This window comes from Podarcis melisellensis (assembly GCF_964234715.1).
Source record: "Podarcis melisellensis genome assembly, chromosome: 7".
Lineage (NCBI taxonomy): Eukaryota > Metazoa > Chordata > Lepidosauria > Squamata > Lacertidae > Podarcis > Podarcis melisellensis.
The window spans coordinates 10,981,855-11,004,848 of record NC_138539.1 but is presented as its reverse complement, the minus strand read 5'-3'; the positions used below and the strand labels follow the sequence as shown (position 1 = coordinate 11,004,848).

Here is a 22,994-nt window from a genome sequence, read left to right as displayed (position 1 = left end):
TGAGTGAGGTAAAACAAGATAGAATGACAACTTTATACTGAATTGTGAAATCAAAGTAGTGAGTTATGTCAAATGAACTGTGTGGTTTGGAAGCTGCACGGTCAGGGGAAAAACAATGCTGTCCAGGGTTGTAAAGACTGCGGAGAGAATAATTGGGTGCACTCTTCCCACCTTGGATCAAATCTATGCTTCCAGGTGTCATAAGAAAGCTACAGAGATAGTGCAGGATAGTTTGCACCCCGGAAATGATCTCTTTCAGCTTCTGCCTTCTGGAAGAAGGTACAGGGTTATAAAGACGAGGACTAGCCGCCTGAGAAACAGTTTCTACCCAAATGTGATTTTGGTTTTAAACGCAGTGTAAGATACAGTGGTGCCCCGCAAGACGAACGCCTCGCAAGATGGAAAACCCGCTAGACGAAAGGGTTTTCCGTTTTGGAGGCGCTTCGCAAAACGAATTTCCCTATGGGGTTGCTTCGCAAGACGAAAAAATCTTGCGAGTCCCTGCGGGTTTTTCTCGCTTTCCCCCCCTTTTCCTAAGCCGCTAAGCCGCTTAACAGCTGATCCGCTGATAAGCCGCTTAACAGCTGATCGCTAGAAGCTGCTAGACTGCTATAGCGCTAATCCGCTAAGCTGTCAATGGGCTTGCTTCGCAAGACGAAAAAACCGCTAGACAAAGAGAATCGCGGAACGGATTCTTTTCGTCTTGCGAGGCACCACTGTAATCTCTGTGGGAGTATATTGTATTTAAGTATGGGGTATCAGAGTTTTTAGTGGGTTAACCAGGCTGGGACAGTAGGCTTGTGGGTTTTTGAATGTCTGATGTAGGTTTTTTCAATTTCGTTGTTCTGTATGGGACAATGACAATAAAGATTATTGTATCATTATCGTATCGTAACATTGCTTACCTGAGAGTAAGCCCCACTGAAACCAATGGGACTTACTTCTGAATATACATGGTTAGATTTCCAGCCATAGCTGGCCACTTTATTAAATTTGTCTTTAAGGTGTCACAAGCTTTTTGGGGGGTCATCATTGCTGCAACAGACTATCAGGGCTACTCCTCTAGAAATTCTTTAGTTTTGAAAGGGATCATGCAGGGAAGGCTACTGATTTGTAAATATAGTGTGACTCAGCAGCATAGATTATGACAAAATGATGACAACAAACAATATAATGGAGCCATAGCAAGCAGCAGGAGGGATAGCAATGTATCCGGCAGGAGCCGAGCAGCAGAGGAACGAAACCAGCTCGCTTTAATGTCGCATGAAGAGCACAACAGACAGTACTAATTTCATACATTCCCTACTCCTGATAGCTTCCTAACTGGTGCAAGAGAAATGCCAGTTATCTTCTTTGCAGCCGTACAGCTCTGGAGATTCTCCGGGCCAGGCGTGCTGACCTCTTCCCTCTTCCAAAAAGGCTCTTGGCTGGATCGGTCTCCTCACTGCTTCTCTCTTCCTCACTGGAAGCCCTGGAGCTGATCCCAGCGCCACTCAGGGGTCCTTCATGCCCTCCCCTGCGGCAGAACAATTTAACCTCTGGCTCCGGACAGGCTTGTCTGTTTGGAGACCCCATGCTTTCGTTGAAAGAGGCGGCCGCCATACACTCAGCCGCCGCCTTATCGCAGGAACACTGAAGCTTTTCACACATCGTCCATCCGATACCTGAGAAAAAGATGGTTCGTGTTAGTTTGTAAAAATCGGACTAGATAACAATCAGGGCCAGCCCTACAATGAGGCAAAGTGAGGCAGCTGCCTTAAACGAATCAGGAGGCAGCAGAGGCAGCTCCTATGGCTGTCCCTTTTGAGCCCCCTATCCTAGCTTTCTTGTTATAATAATAATAAAAATAAATTTTATTTATAGCCCCGCCCCCCCGGCCAGAGCCAGGCTCAGGGCGGCTAACACCAATAAAATTACAGTAAAAACATAATAGGGGGGGACCCAATTTAAATTACAGGTTAAAATGCAGCCTCATTTTAATAGTAGACAAGAAATACAAGACAAACTAGAAGACACCCAAATGACCTGGTTAACACAACACCAACTACATGCCCTCTTAAACAACCCAACAGTAAAATCAGCAGCAACTAGGCCCCTGACAACCTTCAAAAACCTCCTCCTAACAACAAAGGGAAACGGTAAAGGGACGGTATCCGCAATATACAAAATACTACTCCAAAATCCCGCAAATCCCCTAGACGCAATCAAAAAACAATGGGAGAATGACATAGGCTATGAGATTAACCCCACTCAATGGACCAGAATGTGGTCTAAACCCCCCTTTAAATCCATATCAACGAAAAGAAAAGAACTCACACTGAAACTCACCTACAGGTGGTACCTAACACCAAGGAAACTAGCGCTAATACACCCAGGAACCTCACCAAAATGCTGGAGAGGGTGCACCTCCACAGGCACATACCTCCACATGTGGTGGGAGTGTCCCAAAATTCAACTATTCTGGACAACAGCCATACAAGAAATATGTAAAATAACTAAGCAAGTAATAGACATCACCCCAGAATTGGCCCTACTAAACATCTTCCAAGACAACAATGCCCATTTACACCACAAAGAACTCATAACCCACCTGCTCTCAGCAGCCAGAAACATCATAACCAGACACTGGAGAGACCTGTCAGGAGTAAGCATGGACCAATGGTTCCAAATAGTATGGGAAACAGCCCTACTAGAAAAATTAACTAATAAACTGAAACTGACACGGGGACAAACAGAAGAAGACGCCTTCACCCCGGTATGGCTCCCCTTTATCACATACACAGCCCAACAGGACAATGACAATAATCCACCAACAGCATACAAATCAATATGGCTAACCTGATCCAAAACACCCACCCAGCTCACTCACACACGAAAACAAAGATCACCACAGCCAATCACAAGCAAACAATCACACCCTAGGCCAACCCCAACCTCTCTCACCACCAAAGGAACACAAGTGAACAACACAGGCAACGCTGACACCAAACTCTACATACATTAAACATAATAGAAACACCGCCACCCGACCCCACCCCCATCCATCTTCCCTCTCTCCACCCCCTTTCTTTTTTCTTTCTTTTTTCTTCTCCCCCTAATGCCTCAACAAATGAAACAGATTTGTAAAAACGCTACGTGGAAGAAGAAGAAGAAAAAAAAATACGAGGCACTACACTTCTGTAAAACAAGAAAATCCTTAATAAAAAAAAAAATTACAAAGGAAAAAAAAATAGTAGCCCATAGATCAAAACCATAAGGGGAGGGAAACATAAAGGTCAGACTGAGTCCAAACCAAAGGCCAGGCGGAACAGCTCTGTCTTGCAGGCCCTGTGGAAAGATATCATTCCTGCAGGGCCCTAGTCTCTTGTGACAGAGCATTCTACCAAGTCGGGGCCAGTACTGAAAAGGCCCTGGCCCTAGTTGAGACCAATCTTGCGACCTGGGACCTCCAAAATGTTGTCATTTGTGGACCTTAAGGTCCTCTGCAGGGCATACCAGAAGAGGCAGTCCCGTTGTTGACATGCCTCTACCCTTACTAGCCTGTCCTGGGCCTGTAGGTCAGCTGAAGGGGGTTTTCCCCTTCCCACCAGCAATGGTTGTACATTGTGTGGGAATCTGTGGGGGTTTCAGAGCAGTCCCTCCCCCAACTGTGGAATTCCCTTTCCTTGGAGGAATGAATGGCTGCATCCCTAACAGACTCCTGTTGCCTAGTCACAATAACTCTGTTTACCCTGTTTTGTGGTGAATTGGCAAAAGCCAAACTCTAGATCAGAGCTTTCAGAACTAGGAAAACCGAATTACTGTGTCTCAGAATGATGTATGTCTAAAAAGTGTGTCACCAGTAGTGTTTTCAGGGGCTATGCAGTACCAGCAATTTTTTAAAAAAATAAAATAAAATAAGTGGCATTTACTGTAACAACTTCATGGTGAGTGAATACCAGAACATATTTTTCGGGGGAGTCCTGCTTGTCAAAAAGTTTTGAGATATCTGCTCTAGATCAAACAATGTTACATTGAAAATGCGGTATTGAAACGTTGATTTTATGCCATTTTATTTGCTCATTCATTTATGCCAATTTAAGTGGTTGTACTGACTGCATCAGAGGACGCGGGTGGCGCTGTGGGTTAAACCACAGAGCCTAGGACTTGCCGATCAGAAGGTCGGCGGTTCAAATCCCCGCGACGGGGTGAGCTCCCGTTGCTCAGCCCCAGCTCCTGCCCACCTAGCAGTTCGAAAGCATGTCAAAGTGCAAGTAGATAAATAGGTACCACTCTAGCGGGAAGGTAAATGGCATTTCTGTGCGCTGCTCTGGTTCGCCAGAAGCGGCTTAGTCATGCTGGCCACATGACCCGGAAGCTGTACCCTGGCTCCCTCGGCCAATAAAGTGAAATGAGCGCTGCAACCCCAGAGTCAGTTACGACTGGACCTAATGGTCAGGGGTCCCTTTAACTTTACCTTTACTGACTGCATTAGAAACCACTTTTGTTGCAAAAAAAAAAAGTATATAAATGTTGGAAATACATCTCCCCCCCCCCCCTTGGCTAGATGTGTAATGGGGAATATGCAAGCCTCCAGATGTTGTTGGACTGTAATTCACATCATCCCTGACCATTGGTCATGTTATCTGGGACTTATGGGAGCTGGAGTGCCCATAACATTTGGAGTTCGACCTTGTTGCTGTTAAGAGGACAGAACTATATGTGCAAGATAGTATGCCCTGGATCCCAAGAAGAGCTTCTCTCATCACTGGCACTGAAACAACATTCAGCTAGGCTGGCTGAGTTTGGTACATGGAGCGGGGACAATTTTGTCCTCTGCCTTGGGCAGCTAAATATCATGAGCCAGTTCTGACACTAAAATTAGGATTCCTTGAAGACTTCTGAAAGATCTGGCTGGGTTTCCCCAGCCACTCTGGGCAGCTCCCAACAGAATATTAAAAATGCGACAAAACATCAAACATTAAAAACTCCCCTAAACAGGGCTGCCTTCAGATGTCTTCTAAAAGTCAGATAGTTGTTTATTTCCTTGACATCTGATGGGAGGGCGTTCCACAGGGTGGGCACCACTACTGAGAAGGCCCTCTGCCTGGTTCCCTGTAACCTCACTTCTCGTAGCAAGGGAACTGCCAGAAGGCCCTCGGAGCTGGACCTCAGTGTCCAGGCTGAATGATGGGGGTGGAGACACTCCTTCAGGTATATTGGGCCAAGGCTGTTTAGGACTTTAAAGGTCAGCACCAACACTTTGAATTGTGCTTGGAAACATTGGGAGCCAATGTAGGTCTTTTCAGTGTTATATGGTCTTAGCAGTCACTCCCAGTCACTAGTCTAGTGTCACCTTCAAAGGTAGCCCTACGTAGAGGGCATTGCAGTAGTCCAAGCGGGAGATAACTAGAGCATGCACCACTCTGGCGAGACAGTCTGCGGGCAAGTAGAAACTCTGGCCCTATGCAGATGATGTTCCCATTTGAGCATTCTTACACATAGTGGGAAGGGACGCAGGTGGAGCTGTGGGTTAAACCACAGAGCCTAGGACTTGCTAATCAGAAGGTCGGCAGTTCAAATCCCTGCAATTGGGTGAACTTCCGTTGCTTGGTCCCAGCTCCTGCCCACCTAGCAGTTTGAAAGCACGTCAAAGTGCAAGTAGATAAATAGGTACCACTCCTGCGGGAAGGTAAATGGCATTTCCGTGCGCTGCTCTGGTTCGCCAGAAGCGGCTTAGTCATGCTGGCCACATGACCCAGAAGCTGTATGCCAGCACCCTCGGACAGTAAAGCGAGATGAGCGCTGCTACCCCAGAGTCAGCCACAACTGGACCTATTGGTCAGGGGTCCCTTTATCTTTACCTTACACATAGTGGGTAAAAAACACTATCATAAGAAGATAGGAATAGCCAGTGGCACATCTGGTCCAGCATTCTGTTCTCACAAGTGGCCAACCCAACAGCCATGGGAAGCCTGTAAACAGGACCTGAACATAACATCACTCTCTCCTTCTGAGTTCTCCAGCAACTGGTACTGATGTTTATGTTGCCTTTTATTGTAACAGGGAAGAAGGGAATCATCTTTCACCCCAAACTTACACTTTGGCGTGCGATCAAAGCACACAACCTCAGACCGCGAATTTCTTTCTGGACGGCATCCAAGTTTCTTGACTTGCTCCAGGCAGCAGTGATGAGAGAAGCAGCACCTGTAGTTACGCAAAAAGGGCCAAAGTGTTAAGTCTCTTCTGCAGAACTGCATTCTTTGTATTGCTTTGAATGTCTAGATCTCATAAAATTTTGTCAGTTATTCTAGGTCACATTCATCAAATGCCTTGGAATTATCCAAAAATTGGTTGTTGGTCATGACAACGGATGGTTGTGGAACCATCAGAAACAGAAACTGTGGTTAATTACTTGAAGCACTACATTTCCCAGCACCCTTAGCAAACTATAATTCCCAGGATTCTTTCTCCAAAGTTGTGTGCTTTGAATGTTGGAGACTCTGGACTCAGCTATACATCAAATATAATGTTTTAAGTGTGTTTTAAGTGCATTACACAAATGCAACACTAGATGGCGAGGGTGCGCTTATGGGAAATTCAATATATTTTAAAACCTTTTTTTAAAGCATTTTCACAGCGTTTTTTAAATATCTGTCTAGATTCCACTTCTGTCTTTCTGAAATTCTTTCTATTGACTGCATTTCATTGGATTTCATTGATTTTACCAATGACCAGTGCATTTGGTGGGAGTTTTTTTTAAAAAAAATATGAACTGTCTGAACAAATATCTTGAAAAGTGCCAATACAAAATGGCGGCCATGGGTTGACTATATATTTTTATTATGTTGCAAGCCATCCTGGGCAACTTTTGGGGCACAAACGGCGAGATACCCATTTTTTTTAACATTAAATGTATTTTGCTACAGAAATGTGTGCTGGTGCTGCTGAGGTTATTGTTTGCTTGCTGCTATTTTGTGTCAAAAGTGTTTGCCAGGAGCAACCTGTCCAGTTCATCCATTGGGTGGCCTCTTCCTTCCTGCCCACAGTAACATCCGTATAACTCGAAGTCCTCCGGGCATCGGTCGGTTAAGCAATACAGCATCTCCCCCAACTGTGGGAGCACTCGCTTGACTCTTCCGTTGTCTCTCAGCTGCAGGAACGTAAACCGGTCACAAACTATAGAAAGAAGTAGAAATCCGAGTCGTATAATTTGATTCTACCTTTGGACACCTTCTTGTTGTTGTGGTCCTCCCTAGCATTCTTTATGCCAGGGTAGGAAGAAAATAGGTTGGGATCTCCTTGTGATTTGTAGGAAACTGACCCCCCTATGACAAAATGACAAACCTAGCAAAGCAATGACAAACCTAGACAGCATCTTAAAAAGCAGAGACATCACCTTGCCAACAAAGGGCCATCTAGTTAAAGTTTTCCCAGCAGTGATGTATGGAAGTGAGAGCTGGACCATAAAGAAGACTGATCGCCGAAGAATTGATGCTTTTGAATTATGGTGCTGGAGGAGACTCTTGAGAGTCCCATGGACTGCATGAAGATCAAACCTCTCCATTCTGAAGGAAATCAGCCCTCAGTGCTCACTGGAAGGACAGTGAAGCTGAGGCTCCAATACTTTGGCCATCTCATGAGAAGAGAAGACTCCCTGGAAAAGACCCTGATGTTGGGAAAGATTAAGGGCACAAGGAAAAGGGGACAACAGAGGACGAGATGGTTGGACAGTGTTCTCGAAGCTGCCAGCATGAGTTTGATCAAACTGCAGGAGGCAGTGGAAGATAGGAGTGCCTGGCGTGCTCTGGTCCATGGGGTCACGAAGAGTTGGACACAACTAAACAACAACAACCCCCTATCAGGTTTGGGGGAATTGGCTTCCTCCCCCTGTGGCACTAGATAAGAAAATCAAAGAAAAGAATGTCTTACCGGTTGGAAACTTTAATAATCACAGCGAGAGAACAGCTCTCCTAGAAATGGCGGTGCTCCCAATTAAGGATCACACTCCCTTCCATCCCTGTTAATCTACGTCACTACTACGTCTTGTAATCTGAGTTTGTAACTTTCTGTTCTGAGACTTTCTGAGCTCTTCTCGACTTTGGAGAGATCGGAGGAATGCTGTCCAACGACTGTGAATCTGTTAACTCTCTTTCTCCCAGTGTTCCTTCTCCTAGCTGTTCCCCATCCAGTATTTCCCAGCTTCTGCCTTCTGAACTATGACCCTCTGCAAACCACTGTTCCAAATCTATACTGTCCTCCTGCTCCTGGGAAGAGTCAGGATCCAGATCAGGAGAAGGGGGAGGTTCCCACCTTTCCTTCTCAGTCCAGCCCTCCTCAGCATGGTCCCTGACCCCCCTCAACTGTCTGATCATAGAATCATAGAACTGTAGAGTTGCAAGGGACCACGAAGGTCATCTAGTCCAACGCCCTGCAATGCAGGATTTTTTTGCCCCACATGGGGCTCGAACCCATGATCCAGAGATTAGGACTCCCATGCGCTACCGGTTGAGCTATGTTGCAGCTTCATAACTTCAACAACTAAAAAGATTCCCACCCCTCCCCACCTGCTTTAAATTAGGATGCTGAAAAGGGATGTTAGGAGGAAAACCAGGAGTGGATTTCTAGTGCAAAAGGATTTGTGAGGTCAGTTCTGATACTAGTCGCAAATTCCTGAGCTGAGCAGACACACCCTGATCTTTAATTTTTAGTGGATGGGTGAGATCCAGTGAAGGAGCAAGATCATCCCCTTCTCACCTTCTCCAAAGGTTTCATCAGGATCAGGCGTCTCTTCTGGAGATATTGTAGAAAAAGTTCTACCTTCTTCTTCAGCTATCTTGAAATGATTCCCTGTAGATCAGATAAAATGAGGTTTTTTGTTTTTGTTTTTAGGACCATAAGCTTTAAATAAACCTAACTGCTTTAAAAAAACAAAACCACAAAATGACACAAAGAATCTCCAGGCACTCTTAAAACGAACAATTTATTGTGATTTAAACTTGCATGGGTTAGATGTCCATCAAATCAATTGCATCAAGTGGTCAGTTAAAATGGTAAGGATAGATAAATGATAGAGATTAGATAGATAGATGATAGATAGATAGATATAGATAGATAGATAGATAGATAGATAGATAGATAGATGATAGATAGATAGATAGATAGATGGATGATAGATAGATAGATAGATAGATAGATAGATAGAGATAGATAGATAGATAGATAGATGATAGATGATAGATAGATAGAGATGATGATGATAGATGATAGATAGATAGATGATGATGATAGATAGATAGATAGATAGATAGATAGATAGATAGATAGATAGATTAGATAGATAGATAGATGATAGATAGATAGATAGATAGATAGATAGATAGATAGATAGAGATAGATAGATAGATAGATAGATAGATAGATAGATAGATAGATAGATAGATAGATAGATATAGATAGATGATAGATAGATAGATAGATAGATGATAGATAGATAGATAGATAGATAGATAGATAGATGATAGATAGATAGATAGATAGATAGATGATAGATAGATATAGATAGATAGATGATAGATATATAGATAGATAGATGATGATAGATAGATAGATAGATAGATGATAGATAGATAGATAGATAGATAGATGATAGATAGATAGATAGATAGATAGATAGATAGATAGATAGATAGATAGATAGATGATAGATAGATTGATAGATATAGATAGATAGATGATAGATAGATAGATGATAGATAGATAGATAGATAGATAGATAGATAGATGATAGATAGATAGATGATAGATAGATGATAGATAGATTGATAGATTGATAGATTGATAGATGATAGATATAGATAGATAGATGATAGATAGATAGATAGATAGATAGATAGATAGATAGATAGATAGACAGACAGATAGATAGATGATAGATAGATAGATGATAGATAGATAGATAGATAGATAGATAGATAGATATAGATGATAGATAGATGATAGATAGATGATAGATTAGATAGATAGATAGATAGATAGATAGATAGATAGATAGATAGATATAGATGATAGATAGATGATAGATGATAGATGGATAGATATAGATAGATAGATGATAGATAGATAGATGATAGATAGATATAGATAGATAGATAGATAGATAGATAGATAGATAGATAGATAGATAGATAGATGATAGATAGATATAGATAGATGATAGATAGATAGATAGATAGATAGATAGATAGATAGATAGATAGATAGATAGATGATAGATAGATATAGATAGATGATAGATAGATATAGATAGATATACACCCTGAGTATTGTTGGGAGAGGCAGTTCAAAATGAGACCCACTGCTGGATTTACATATAAGTTAAACAAGCTATAGCTTAGGGCCCCACTCTCTTGGGGGCCCCCAAAAAAATTAAAGGGGGAAAAAACCTGGATGTACCTTTCCAAAATATAAGATAAAAAAATAAAATAAAACTTACATACAGTAACAGTGTTTTGTGTTGTGTAGGCTCCTAGGATGTAAGTAATGGGCCCTGCCTGCTAGCCTGCTCCCTAAAATATCACTGGTTTGCTATTATTATTTTATGTTATAGCACGTTTCTAGAGACTAGATTACGAGTCTTTGTAAACTGTGTTTCTAAATGAACTTTTGTTATTGCCAAATGTCAATGTCTTTGCATTAGTTTGTTGTGAATAAAAAATCAATTTAAGTTAGAGCTTAACAATTATTTCACTATTAATATACTTCATCTTAATTGTATTTCACTATTAATATACTTCATCTTAATTGTATTTCAGGTCAATAATTACTTTGATAAAATGCATATTTTGTAATGTGCAAAGGCTTTAGATACTTATTAGGTCCATAAATTACCATATAGCATATATTCACCCCCAAAAAACAGTGACAATTTGTTGTTGACAAAGGACAGCTGGACATATAAAGGGCCCCATTATCTTCAGTAGCTTAGGGTACTAAATCTGACCCTGATGAGACCAGACAGTCAAGCACTACCAGAGAAGATCAGCATTGCACAATCGGGAATAGGAATGATGCACTCCCTACTAGAGACAATTGGTGATGAATTAGCATAGCAAATAGTATAAATAATCCCTAAACAGAAACAATCACATGTCTATGGACCTCTACAGACACTTTACATTTCCCCTCCATCAGATGGATTCTCAAGACTCAGCGATTCAGTTGCAAATAAAATGTTTTAAGTGTGTTGTAAAGTGCAATATATAAATGTGACACTAGATGGAGAAAGTGAGCTATGGCAAATTCAATGTATTTTTCAAAATGCGTTTTTTGAAAAAGCATTTTCACAGCGTTTTTTTATATGTATGTAGATTCCACCTTACTTACCATTGTCTGTTGATCTCCCAAGAGCATCAGAAGTTGAAACCGACTCAGGCTCTGTTGAGCTAATAATAGGTGGAGCAGCACTGGTTTCTTCTGTGTTGAAGGCTTTCACTGACAGCCCTGAAAGCACACATGATTAAATCACTCACCTACTAAACAATAAATTTGATTTATGTCATTGGTCTTTATTGGCATAGGTTTAAACCATGGGTAGGCAAACTAAGGCCCAATCACCTTCTCAATCCGTCACACGGACAGTCTGAGATGTTACGATAATGAAGCAATGCAGCTGCAAAGTCCTAGCTTGAAGTGTAAACATGATGGGAATGTTGGGACTGCTGTGGGAACAGAGGGGCAGTCATTTCACAGTGCGCAGCACCGGAATTACCTCCGAGTGTAATATGAGCTGTACAGGATGTACAGGAAGTTTTAGTTTCAACACTGCTGGAATTTGAGAGAGCAGTCATGTTTTTTGTAACGCTGCAAAGACAGAAATAAAAGCATGTAAATACGTTTCTGTCTATCTCTTTCCCCTGCCTGGGGGAGGCAGGAAAGAGGGGTGTGTTCTTCTCATGTTTGAGAAGAATCACCGATCGAGACCTTGCCTGCATCTCCTGGGGAATGCAGCCAGGGAGGTCAACAGGAAATCAAGCCGGGTGCCTGGACTGCTGCCAGCTTCTCGTGAGAAGGGCTTGAATTTCCAACATGGGAATCAGTGTGTTTTTACATGAGTAGAATGTGTCCTTTTATTTAAAATGCATCTCTGGGTTATTTGTGGGGCCTGCCTGGTATTTTTACATGAGTAGAATGTGTGCTTTTATTTAAAATGCACCTCTGGGTTATTTGTGGGGCATAGGAATTCATTCATTTCCCCCCAAAAAATATAGTCCGGCCCCACCACAAGGTCTGAGGGACAGTGGACCGGCCCCCTGCTGAAAAAGTTTGCTGACCCCTGGTTTAAACAGTAAAACCATACAAAGTTAGCCAAATACATTAATAATCCCAACACATATAATATATATAAAAAACTAGGAAGCCACCATTGAGTAAATCAGGCAACTTTAGATTTAGCTTTCAAAATCTCAGCTAAATTCCCACAAAACAATCCTGGTCATTCCATGGGTGGGGAGACACCACTAAAAAGTCCCTGGCCTGAAAAATGGCAGGGTGTAGAGGCATCATTCCTGGTTTAGTTAAGATATTGAAGACAGGGGCGCCTCTTGACCCCTGTGTAGTGTTTTCCCCTTGTCCTCTTGATCCATCTTGTCAACATCTGGAATAAGGAAAGAAGGAGGTTCCAGATCACATGGGATATAAACCACAGGGTGACGCTGACTTACCTCTTGGCATGGAGTTTCCAAAAGGGCCAGCAAGGCCTTCCTGCGCTTTAGTCATGAATAAAGCAGAAAGTATATGTTAGCAAACCAGACAATGCATTGTACACTTTGCACTGTACAGTGGTGCCTCGCAAGACGAAATTAATTCGTTCCGCAAGTTTTTTCTTCTTGCGAGTTTTTCGTCTTGCGAAGCACGGTTTCCCATAGGAATGCATTGAAAATCAATCAATGCGTTCCTATGGAGACCGTCCGCGGACAGAGGGGAAGCGCCGCGCGCCTTCCCCTCTGTCCCCGGACCTGTTTTAAAGCAAGGGAAGGGGCAGCGGGGAGAATTGCTTCTCCCCGTTGCCTTCCCCTCTGTCCCCTCTTTTGAAGCAAGGGGCGGAGGGGAGAAGATCGCTTCTCCCCGTTGCCGCCCCTTGGTTCAAAAGGGGTCCGGGGACAGCGGGGAAGACGCGCTGCGCTTCCCCGCTATCCCCGGAGCTTGTGGGGCAAGCTTCGTTTTGCGAAGCAAGCCCATAGGGAAATGCGTCTTGCGAAGCGGCTAAGAAAACGAACAACTCCTTCGTCTAGCGAGTTTTTCGTCTTCCGAGGCGTTCGTCTTGCGGGGTACCACTGTATTTGTTGAGGTTTCCCTATCCCAACTCCCCACCCTAAAGCAAAGGTCAAGAAGAATGAGGACTGATTAAAAGGTTTAAACTTTTTGCACTGAACACCAGTGATTTTTATGAGGGCATTTTCTTTTTTTAAACAATAATTTTTATTAACCGGCCATTCAAATCAAATTAAATCACATCACATAAATTCCGAATTACAAAGCCTAATTTTAAATTTTGAGGGCATTTTCAGCAGAGTGCAAGGACCGGAAACCACATACCTCCATCTCTGAGGGTTTCAAGGCCTCCACCGCTCTCCATGTCTGGATTAACTGTTTTGAAAGAAAAGCACCCAGTGCAGAAATAATACTTTGGTCAGAAAAGCCGTTCATTCTCCTGTCCATAAAAATTCAAGCAAATAACTACTGTACTTACAAAAGATTCACTACAAAGAGGTTTGTCCTCTATCCCTTATCCTGTATCTGGCCTCCTTATTTACTTCTTATAAACTGTTTCCTTTATGAATAATTATTAAGATTTTTCTAATTATAACCTAAATATCCACAAGGATAAAGGAAGTCTTTTATTTGGTTGTTTGTATTGTTGTATGATATGTTCACATGTTCAAGTTTAATATGTATTGGTGGGGGGTGGTTGTGTTACGTTGTAAATAAAATTCCAATAAAAAATTAAAATTAAAATACAAAGAGGATTTGTGTGGTAAGTCCCCTAACCGCTGAAGGAAATTTCAGAGTGGGCCTTAGTGTGCCATTGACTGCTATCATGGACCCAAGTATTTGGTGGAGCATTCACTGTGTCATGGACTTTGGTCTACCATGGTCTATCAAGAACCTCTATCACCGACTTATTCTATACAGCCCTACCACATCTCATCTGCCCTTCCACATTTCTGCTCTCCACATATGACCCATGAGTTACAAATATAGGGAGATGTTGTTAGATTAAGGTTGCATAGTTGTTCCTTGGTTCCTTTTCTTCTGATAAATGGGGGACGCGGGTGGCGCTGTGGTCTAAACCACAGAGCCTAGAGCTTGCCGATCAGAAGGTTGGCGGTTCAAATCCCCACAATGGGGTGAGCTCCCGTTGCTCGGTCTTGGCTCCTGCCAAGCTAGCAGTTCAAAAGCACGTCAAAGTGCAAGTAGATAAATAGGTACTGCTCCAGCGGGAAGGTAAATGGCGTTTCCGTGCGCTGCTCTGGTTCGCCAGAAGCAGCTTAGTCATGCTGGCCACATGACCTGGAAGCTGTCTGCGGACAAACACCAGCTTCCTTGGCCAGTAAAGCAAGATGTCATCCACAACTGGACTTAACGGTCAGGGGTCCCTTTACCCTTACCTATGTGATAGACTTTGCAAAACATTTAGCAGCACCACTGTGGTGTAATGCAGAAGTAGAAAACTTGTGGCCCTCCAAATGTTGCTAGACCACAACTACCAAGATCCCTGACCATTGGGCATGCTGACTAGGGCTGATGGGAGTTGGAGTCCCAGCAACATGTGGTGGTCTATTGGTTACCCCAGCCCTGATGTTAGTGGTTCGAGCAGGAGTAGCCAACATGGTGTCTTCCAAATGTTGCTGGAATACAACTCCCATCATGTCCAACTATTGATTATGATGGATGAGCTGCTGGGAGTTGGAGTCTGAGGATATCACACGGGCTACCCCTGGGTCAGAGTGTTGGACTGGGCTTGAAGAGACCTAAGTTCAACTCCATCACTCAGCCAAATGGCATTCACTGGGTAAATGTAACAAACTGGAATTCCTGGAAGAGGAGGAGGAGGAGAAGGAAGAAGAAGATTATAATAATAATAAATTTTATTTATATCCCGCCCTCCCCAGCCGAAGCTGGGCTCAGGGCGGCTAACAACAATCAAAATAGTCCAACATTCTAAAAACATTCATTATAAAATTAATTAAAATCAAATTAAGATTAAATTAATGGCAACCATCAAGCAAAATTCTGTGCAGATTGCCAGAGGAGGGGGTCAGACTACGCCCTGACCAAAGGCCTGGTGGAACAGCTCTGTCTTGCAGGCCCTGCGGAAAGATGTCAGGTCCCGCAGGGCCCTAGTCTCTTGTGACAGAGCGTTCCACCAGATTGGAGCCGCGGCCGAGAAAGCCCTGGCTCTAGTTGAGGCCAGCCTAACCTCTCTATGGCCTGGGATCTTCAGGATGTTTTTATTTGCAGACCGTAAATTTCTCTGTGGGACATACCAGAGAGGCGGTCCCATAGGTATGAGGGTCCTAGGCTGTATAGGGCTTTAAAGGTTAAAACCAGCACCTTAAACCTGATCCTGTACTCCACCGGGAGCCAGTGCACCTGGTATAGTACCGGATGAATATGATCTCGCAGCGAAGACCCCATAAGGAGTCTCGCCGCGGCGATTCTATGAATCAATTGATTCTATGAATCAATGATGACTTTGTTTATGTGCTGTGCTGTCAGAAGAGGCTGGGGATGAAGAGTGAGAAGACAGTGATGTTAACCTGTGAGATGTACAGTACTTACCACCTTCTTCTGGGTTTCTCAGCAAGAGGCCACTGGACTCAGGAGAAATGTCTGTCAAAGGAAAAACAAGAAAGCTCAACATTCTTTAGTTTATTCAGACCATTTTAAATCAAAGATTTGGCAACTTCTATGGTGTATCTCTGGCTGAGCTGATGAAGGCGTCTATCTGGTAAAGTCAGAGATCCACTGGATCCTAACCTGCTCACCATGGAAGATCTTGCTATAGGCTTGTTCCCAAAGTTAGTTATATCATAGAATCGTAGAGTTGGGATCCAAAGGGCCATCTATGGCAGATGGCCACCCAACCTCTGCTTAAAAACCTCAAATGAAGGGAATTAAAACATATTAGTTTTAATGATCAATTGATTTTATCTTTGTTTTTTATGATGATAACTTTAAGCATATTTGATTTAACTGTCTTATGGATTTGGCCATGTTTTATCTGTAAGTTCATCTGTATACCGCAGTTTATAGGTTTTCTCAACACGTCTTCTAAAAGCCCTAAAGCCATCACACACCTCCTTCTCTGTGGGCTTCGAGGCCTCCATCACTCGTCACATCTGAAGCAACTGTTTAAAAGAAAATAAATCAGCATGGGAGGGATGTGTTGGTCAGGAAAATCAAGCATGCTTTGGAAAAGCAACAGAAGAAATTAATCATATCAAGGAGACAAACGATAACATCATGCCTGCGAATAACGACTTACGGTCTGCTCCAGAACTCAGTACAACCATCCCATCTGTGGTCTGTGGGATAACTGAAAGATACACAATATTGATATATGCCTATGAGAGTCTGCAAGCTTCATCACCGCATCCCATAATCAGAGTAACATCTGCTGTGCTAGATTTTGTTTTCTGTCTGTGCAGAGGACAGTAAGGAGAAGAGACTGATCTTCTGCAAGAGGGGATAAACCACATATAGCCATATCTGAAAAACTAGGCCCAAATCCTCTCCCAATGTAAGTCATGATATAATAAGATTCGGGGGGGAGGGTATCTTGTGAGCCATTCAGTTGAACCCCTGTTATATACTGAGTTGAATAGGATCCAAAAGGCAGCAGTCTGATTGGTCCTAGAACAATAGGATTCAGAATGCAGCAGTCTGATTGGTCCTAGAACAATAGGGTCCAGAATGCAGCAGTCTGATTGGTCCGCAGGAGCCACCCAATCCAGCTCCAGCACGAAGTGAATCCACAACTTGATTGGTCTACAAGTGAATCCCGGAATTAGCCAATCACGTGGGGCCCATTGTGTAAATAATGTATATAAAGCAGACATTCTGGGGGAAGTTCCATTCCTCCTCACCACTATGAGCTGAATAAAGAGCATGAAATCCACTCTCGACTCCGAGTATATTTCAATCCCCTTCAAGATACAGGACACCCAGAGATCTAGAACATCAGATGGCTGCCCAACCCCTGCTTGAAGACCTCCATCAAATATCAGCCCACCCAACGCACTAACTAGTTCCATTTTCAATCTGCCCTTAGTAATAATAATAATATTAGTATTTATATCCCGTCATCTGGCTGGGTTCCCCCAGCCCTTGATGTCAAGACATTTCTGATAATGTTCAGCAGCAATTTACCCTCTTGTAACTTAATCCCATTTGATCCGTTCCTGCTCTCTGGGGTAGCAGAGAATATGCCTTTGTTGTCTTCTACCTGGCAGATCTTCAGGTATTTGAAAAGTTCTATCATGCCCCCTATGCCTTGCTCATCTTTTCTACAGGAAAAATAGACCTATTTCCTCGAAGCTTTGCTCAACAGGACTTGTTGAACACCCCACTGGCTATTGTTATTGCCATCTTGTGATCCGGTTCCAGTTTGTCTCGGCAGTTTCCCCGAAGAGGCTAACCTGAGCAGCAAAGGCTGGTCATTTAGAACAGATGAAGCACTATGCGGAATTGGCGGATTTGACACACAAACTACGTGATAAGGGCAACTGTGGCTTTAAAGAAGAATGGGAACCTTTCACAAAGTACTTAAAGAAACAACAAAATGAATTGGACTCCTTGGCAGGTTTTGAGTAAACATACACAAACTTTTTATTGGTAATATATAGATATTATCCTGAGGCTCCAAGACTTTGGCCACCTCATGAGAAGAGAAGACTCCCTGGAAAAGACCCTGATGTTGGGAAAGATTGAGGGCACAAGGAGAAGGGGACGACAGAGGACGAGATGGTTGGACAGTGTTCTTGAAGCTACCAGCATGAGTCTGACCAAACTGCGGGAGGCAGTGGAAGACAGGAGTGCCTGCCGTGCTCTGGTCCATGGGGTCACTTTTATAATATGCAGAGAATAACATGTGCTGAAAAACCAGAGAGAGGAGCTGAGGGAAGTCTGGGAGGGGGCTTTACTTTGGGGGGAGGGGGAGGGAAAAATGGGTGGGGAAATGAGGATGATGTATTTTTGATAAATTGTTATGTTGAAATTCCAAATTAAAAATATTTTTTTAAAAAAGAACAGATGAAGTACAGCCCCATAGACCTCTGCTGGCCCTAGGTTGGCCCCCACCTGCCTGCCTTCTTACTTATAAACAGTTCAAGGGCTGGCTTGGCTAGCCAGCTTCCTTCCCACTAGACTTCTCTCTCATAGGACTCAGCAAGGAGGAGGATGGAGACAATCAGGGCCGGATTTAGGTTTGATGAGGCCCTAAGCTACTGAAGGTAACGGGGCCCTTTATATGTCCAGTTGTTCTTTGTCAACAACAAATTGTCGCTGTTTTTTTGTATTGTATATTTGCTAAATGGCATGGGTAGGCAGTTCGAAAGCACGTCAAAGTGCAAGTAGATAAATAGGTACCGCTCCGGTGGGAAGGTAAACGGCGTTTCCGTGCGCTGCTCTGGTTCGCCATGACCCGGAAGCTGTACGCCGGTTCCCTCGGCCAATAAAGTGAGATAAGTGCCACAACCCCAGAGGTCAGGGGTCCTTTTACCTTTCCCTTAGGCATACTAAAGCCCGCGGATGGTCCAGGAATCAGCGTGTTTTTACATGAGTAGAATGTGTCCTTTTATTTAAAATGCATCTCTGGGTTATTTGTGGGGCATAGGAATTCGTTCATTTTTTCTCTCTCTTCAAAATATAGTCCGGCCCCCACAAGGTCTGAGGGACAGTGGACCACCCCCCCCCTGCAAAAGTTTGCTGACCCCTGCTATATGGTAATTTATGGACTTATTTGTATCTAAAGCCATTTGCGCATAATTGTTGAACTGAAATACAATTAAGAAATATATTACAGTGGTACCTCGGGTTACAGATGCTTCAGGTTACAGATGCTTCAGGTTACAGACTCCGCTAACCCAGAAATATTACCTTGGGATAAGAACTTTGCTTCAGGATGAGAACAGAAATCATGGCATGGCAGGAGGCCCCATTAGCTAAAGTGGTACCTCAGGTTAAGAACAGTTTCAGATTAAGAATGGACCTCCAGAACGAATTAAGTTCTTAACCCGAGGTACCACTGTAATAGTGAAGTACAATTACGAATTATATTAATAGTGAAATAATTATTAAGCTCTAACTTAAAATGCTTTTTTATTTATAACAAACTTAATAATGCAAACACATTGGCATTTGGCAATAACAGAAGTTACTTTATAAATGCAATTTACAAAACACTGTTGTTGTATGTAGGTTTTATTTTATTTGTTTTTTATCTTATATTTTGGAAATGTACATCCAGGTGTGTGTTTTTTCCCCTTTACATTTTTTGGGGGCCTCCAAGAGCGTGGGGCCCTAAGCTATCGCTTGTTTAGCTTGTACGTAAATCCGGCACTGGACTGGAGACAATAGAGTGCATTGGCTCTGCCTGCCATTGGCTATAGCTCCACCTACTGTTGGTCCTCCTTGCCTTCCACCCTACCAATCCCAATGGTCATCACTGCACCCGAGCAAAGAGAAGAGGCTTGCAGCCTAGCAGAATGGGAATATATAATGTGTGGATCAATGTCAACCACTAGCATTTTATGCTGCATTCATACTCTTCTGTGGGAGCAGGAGAAATTAGTCAAAAGATGTCAGAATCACACAAAAAACCTTTTGCAGAATTTACCCTACCTTGGTGCAAAGGTTCAGTTTTGATCCCAGCTAAACTAAACAAGAACACTGGCAAACCTACCCTCTGCAACAGATGTATCTGTCAGCTGAGTATCTTCAGCCCTCTGGTTCTGAAACTCTATGGAAAGAAAGAAAAATAGCTTCTTACTGGAAGGGATGAACATATTTGCAGAGACTCCATCTGGGCCTATTCACCTGGGGGAGTCTGTTTTCTGTTACCTATTGCTTGTAGACTCCTGCCTCACTTTGGGCTCTGGGAGAAACAGTGTAGGATACACATAGCATACCTGCAGCATGAAGCGTCGTCTGACTTCTCTCGCTGACTGTTTCTGTAAAGAAGAGGGAGCAGGTGTTCCATGATTCAGTTTCATATGTCCAGGCATATGAAAAATGGACAGTGCACATGCTAAAGAGGAAAGGAGGGATGAAAAGGAAGGGCGAGGAACTCTTCTCAATGCATGAAGTACGTACAGAAATTTGTTCTGCTTTTTAAACTTGATTGACAATCCAGTCCAGAGCCCCACATATATCCTGACACACTTACAAAGCACATGTGCTCGAGATGGAGTTTGCTGTTCTGCATCTATTTGTCTTTTGATTGTATTATTGTAGCTCAAACCCAGTCTGTTGCAGTTTGCATTTCATTGAACTTATAGGAGCTCTGCCCAATTTGGTGCCTTGCAGAAACAACTTTATTGTTTTCTATCCTCCTGTTGAGACGCAGGTGGCACTGTGGGTTAAACCACAGAGCCCTATGGCTTGCCGATCAGAAGGTCGGCGGTTCGAATCCCCACAACAGGGTGAGCTCCCATTGCTTGGTCCCTGCTCCTGCCAACCTAGCAGTTCAAAAGTACGTCAAAAGTGCAAGTAGATAAATAGGTAACGCTCCAGCGGGAAGGTAAACAGTGTTTCCGTGCGCTGCTCTGGTTCGCCAGAAGCGGCTTAGTCATGCTGGCCACATGACCCAGAAGCTGTGCGTCAGTTCCCTCAGCCAATAAAGCGAGATGAGCGCTGCAACCCCAGAGTTGGCCACAACTGGACCTAATGGTCAGGGGTCCCTTTACCTTTATCCTCCTGACAGTAGTGCAAGCATTCATCGGTGTTGTGGACAGTAACACAGAAGATTGGGCATGAGAGGCAAACCGGTCTTCTATGGTATGCTTGTCCATCTCTAGCAAGATCTTCTCACTGAGGAACCTTTGAAAAGCCTAATTCCCTGGAAAGCCAGCTTAAAACCATTGGCTTGTACTTTTCACTCACTGAGACTGAGACCCAGACACACAAAAAATTCGCTGACGTGTGACATAAGAGCCAGTAGCAACAAATTAAGTTTGCAAGAATACAGTACATTAAAATTCAAATCAGGGAATAGGGACATCTACAGACTGCCGAGGAAACAAGATCTCAGAGTTTCTCTTTTATATTCTCACCTGTAACCAGAGAGGGACAGAGGGAAACATCCATGCTGTTCAAGGAAGAGTTAATGTGGGAATGCAGAAAGCATTCAATAGCTGCCTTGTCACAGTTGCAGAGAAGGCGTTCACAGGCATCGTCAGACTCTGGAGACGAAAGAAAACCGAAATGGAGGGGGGTTGGAGAGATCAACATACAAAGTACTATTGAGGTATCTGTTTCCACAATCTGCCTTCTCTCTATAAGGTTTTGACCTGGAGAAGTGCATTTCGTTTTGTAGCTGAGAGTGTATATTGTGCCTCCCACACTATTCAACCGGCATGGAATGAGTTCAAGACTGAGAACAGTTCACAGTGAGAGATGGTTCTAATACACTGGAAAACTCATGCTGATATGAAATTCTCTTCTTTCCAATTACTGATTTGAATCAGATTCCCTTCAGGATACATGCAAAAATCAGCTCTGAAAATAATATAATCTGCCAGTAGATAAAACCAAAATGCCACATGGAAATGGAATAAGCAACATTTTAAAAGAAGAAGAATCTAAACTAAAACATGTAGTATAGTGAAAACCCCAATAGGAATACACAACCATTCACATAAAACCACTGGGATTTGATGTGATCACATAGGAAGGGCATGCAAAAAGATTACAGATGAGTTCTCACAAACGAGGTCACATGCTGAAAGCTCACAAGGACGGGGGGGGGGAGTGTTTCACCCAAATTCCCCAATGTTGTGCAATTTGATCACAGCAGCCTACCACATTCAGTGCATGTTAGAAGGGAGCCTCCATGAACAATGATGCAAAGCATAGGACTCTTCTATGCAAAAGAGAATGACGGGCCAATGATTGTGTGGAGGAGACCTAAGTACACCCTTTTGCAAATTAATTGAAACAAAGCATGCTTTCTATGCCACATTGATCAGTCTGTCAAGCACCCACAAAAGAAGATGTTTTAGGGATGCTTCAGTTCTTATGATGTCGAAAGCCTGCAGCCAATAGAAGGAACGATGCGCTCGCCACAATATATTGAGGTTCTATGAAAGAGAGTTATTCCAGAGCTGGAAAAGAGGTATCCTGACGGTACTGGGATACTGCAGCAGGACCTAGCCCCCTGTCACACATCGAAGGTAGTGAAGAAATTCACGACAGAGCAGCAAATACAGGTACTTGATTGGCCAGGGAATTCCCCGGACGTAAATCCCATTGAGAATTTGTGGGCTATATGCAAAAGTCGCCTCTGTGCCAGCTGTTAGGATCATACTACTTGTGTGTAGGACCCTGGCAGAGACACATGCCTGACTGGCATGTTCTCTCTCTCCTGGTCCGTCGTTCGGGAGCTTCAAAAGCTTTCTCCAGCCTGAACATCACAGCGACTGATACCAAGAAGCATTGGCACACTTATGATCCTGCAGAGTATTTGCAGTTTGCGTAACAGAACTCAGTAGCATAGCATTTTGGCTAATCTACTTTATTTACATATAACACACTCGGAGCATTCTGACTCTGCTCCTTCCTCTTTCTCATCAGACAGCAAAGAGAGAAAGAAAGAAAGAAAGAAAGAAAGAAAGAAAGAAAGAAAGAAAGAAAGAAAGAAAGAAAGAAAGGGCAATAGCCCTACATTCCAGAACACAGTAATACAAAACATCCTGTCTCCGTCACTTCCCACTCTGTGGAAGGAATGAAAACAT

At 43.2% G+C, this 22,994-nt stretch overlaps 1 protein-coding gene across 2 annotated transcripts in view; it reads right to left on the bottom strand.

Moving 5' to 3' along the window:
- Positions 1-1,230: 1,230 nt before the first annotated feature.
- Positions 1,231-22,994, bottom strand: part of OC90 (otoconin 90) — a 32,197-nt gene continuing 10,433 nt past the window's right edge. For both annotated transcript variants that reach the window (XM_081918845.1, XM_081918846.1), the window contains 13 exons: positions 21,315-21,443; positions 20,172-20,213; positions 19,946-20,002; positions 16,529-16,579; positions 16,341-16,391; positions 15,823-15,873; positions 13,576-13,626; positions 12,702-12,746; positions 11,365-11,481; positions 8,737-8,829; positions 6,984-7,158; positions 6,080-6,186; positions 1,231-1,664 (listed from right to left, as the gene is read on the bottom strand). In XM_081918845.1, coding sequence (XP_081774971.1) covers positions 1,345-1,664; positions 6,080-6,186; positions 6,984-7,158; positions 8,737-8,829; positions 11,365-11,481; positions 12,702-12,746; positions 13,576-13,626; positions 15,823-15,873; positions 16,341-16,391; positions 16,529-16,579; positions 19,946-20,002; positions 20,172-20,213; positions 21,315-21,443 — 1,289 coding nt within the window. In that variant the 3' untranslated portion in view covers positions 1,231-1,344. The remainder of the gene's footprint in view (positions 1,665-6,079; positions 6,187-6,983; positions 7,159-8,736; positions 8,830-11,364; positions 11,482-12,701; positions 12,747-13,575; positions 13,627-15,822; positions 15,874-16,340; positions 16,392-16,528; positions 16,580-19,945; positions 20,003-20,171; positions 20,214-21,314; positions 21,444-22,994) is intronic.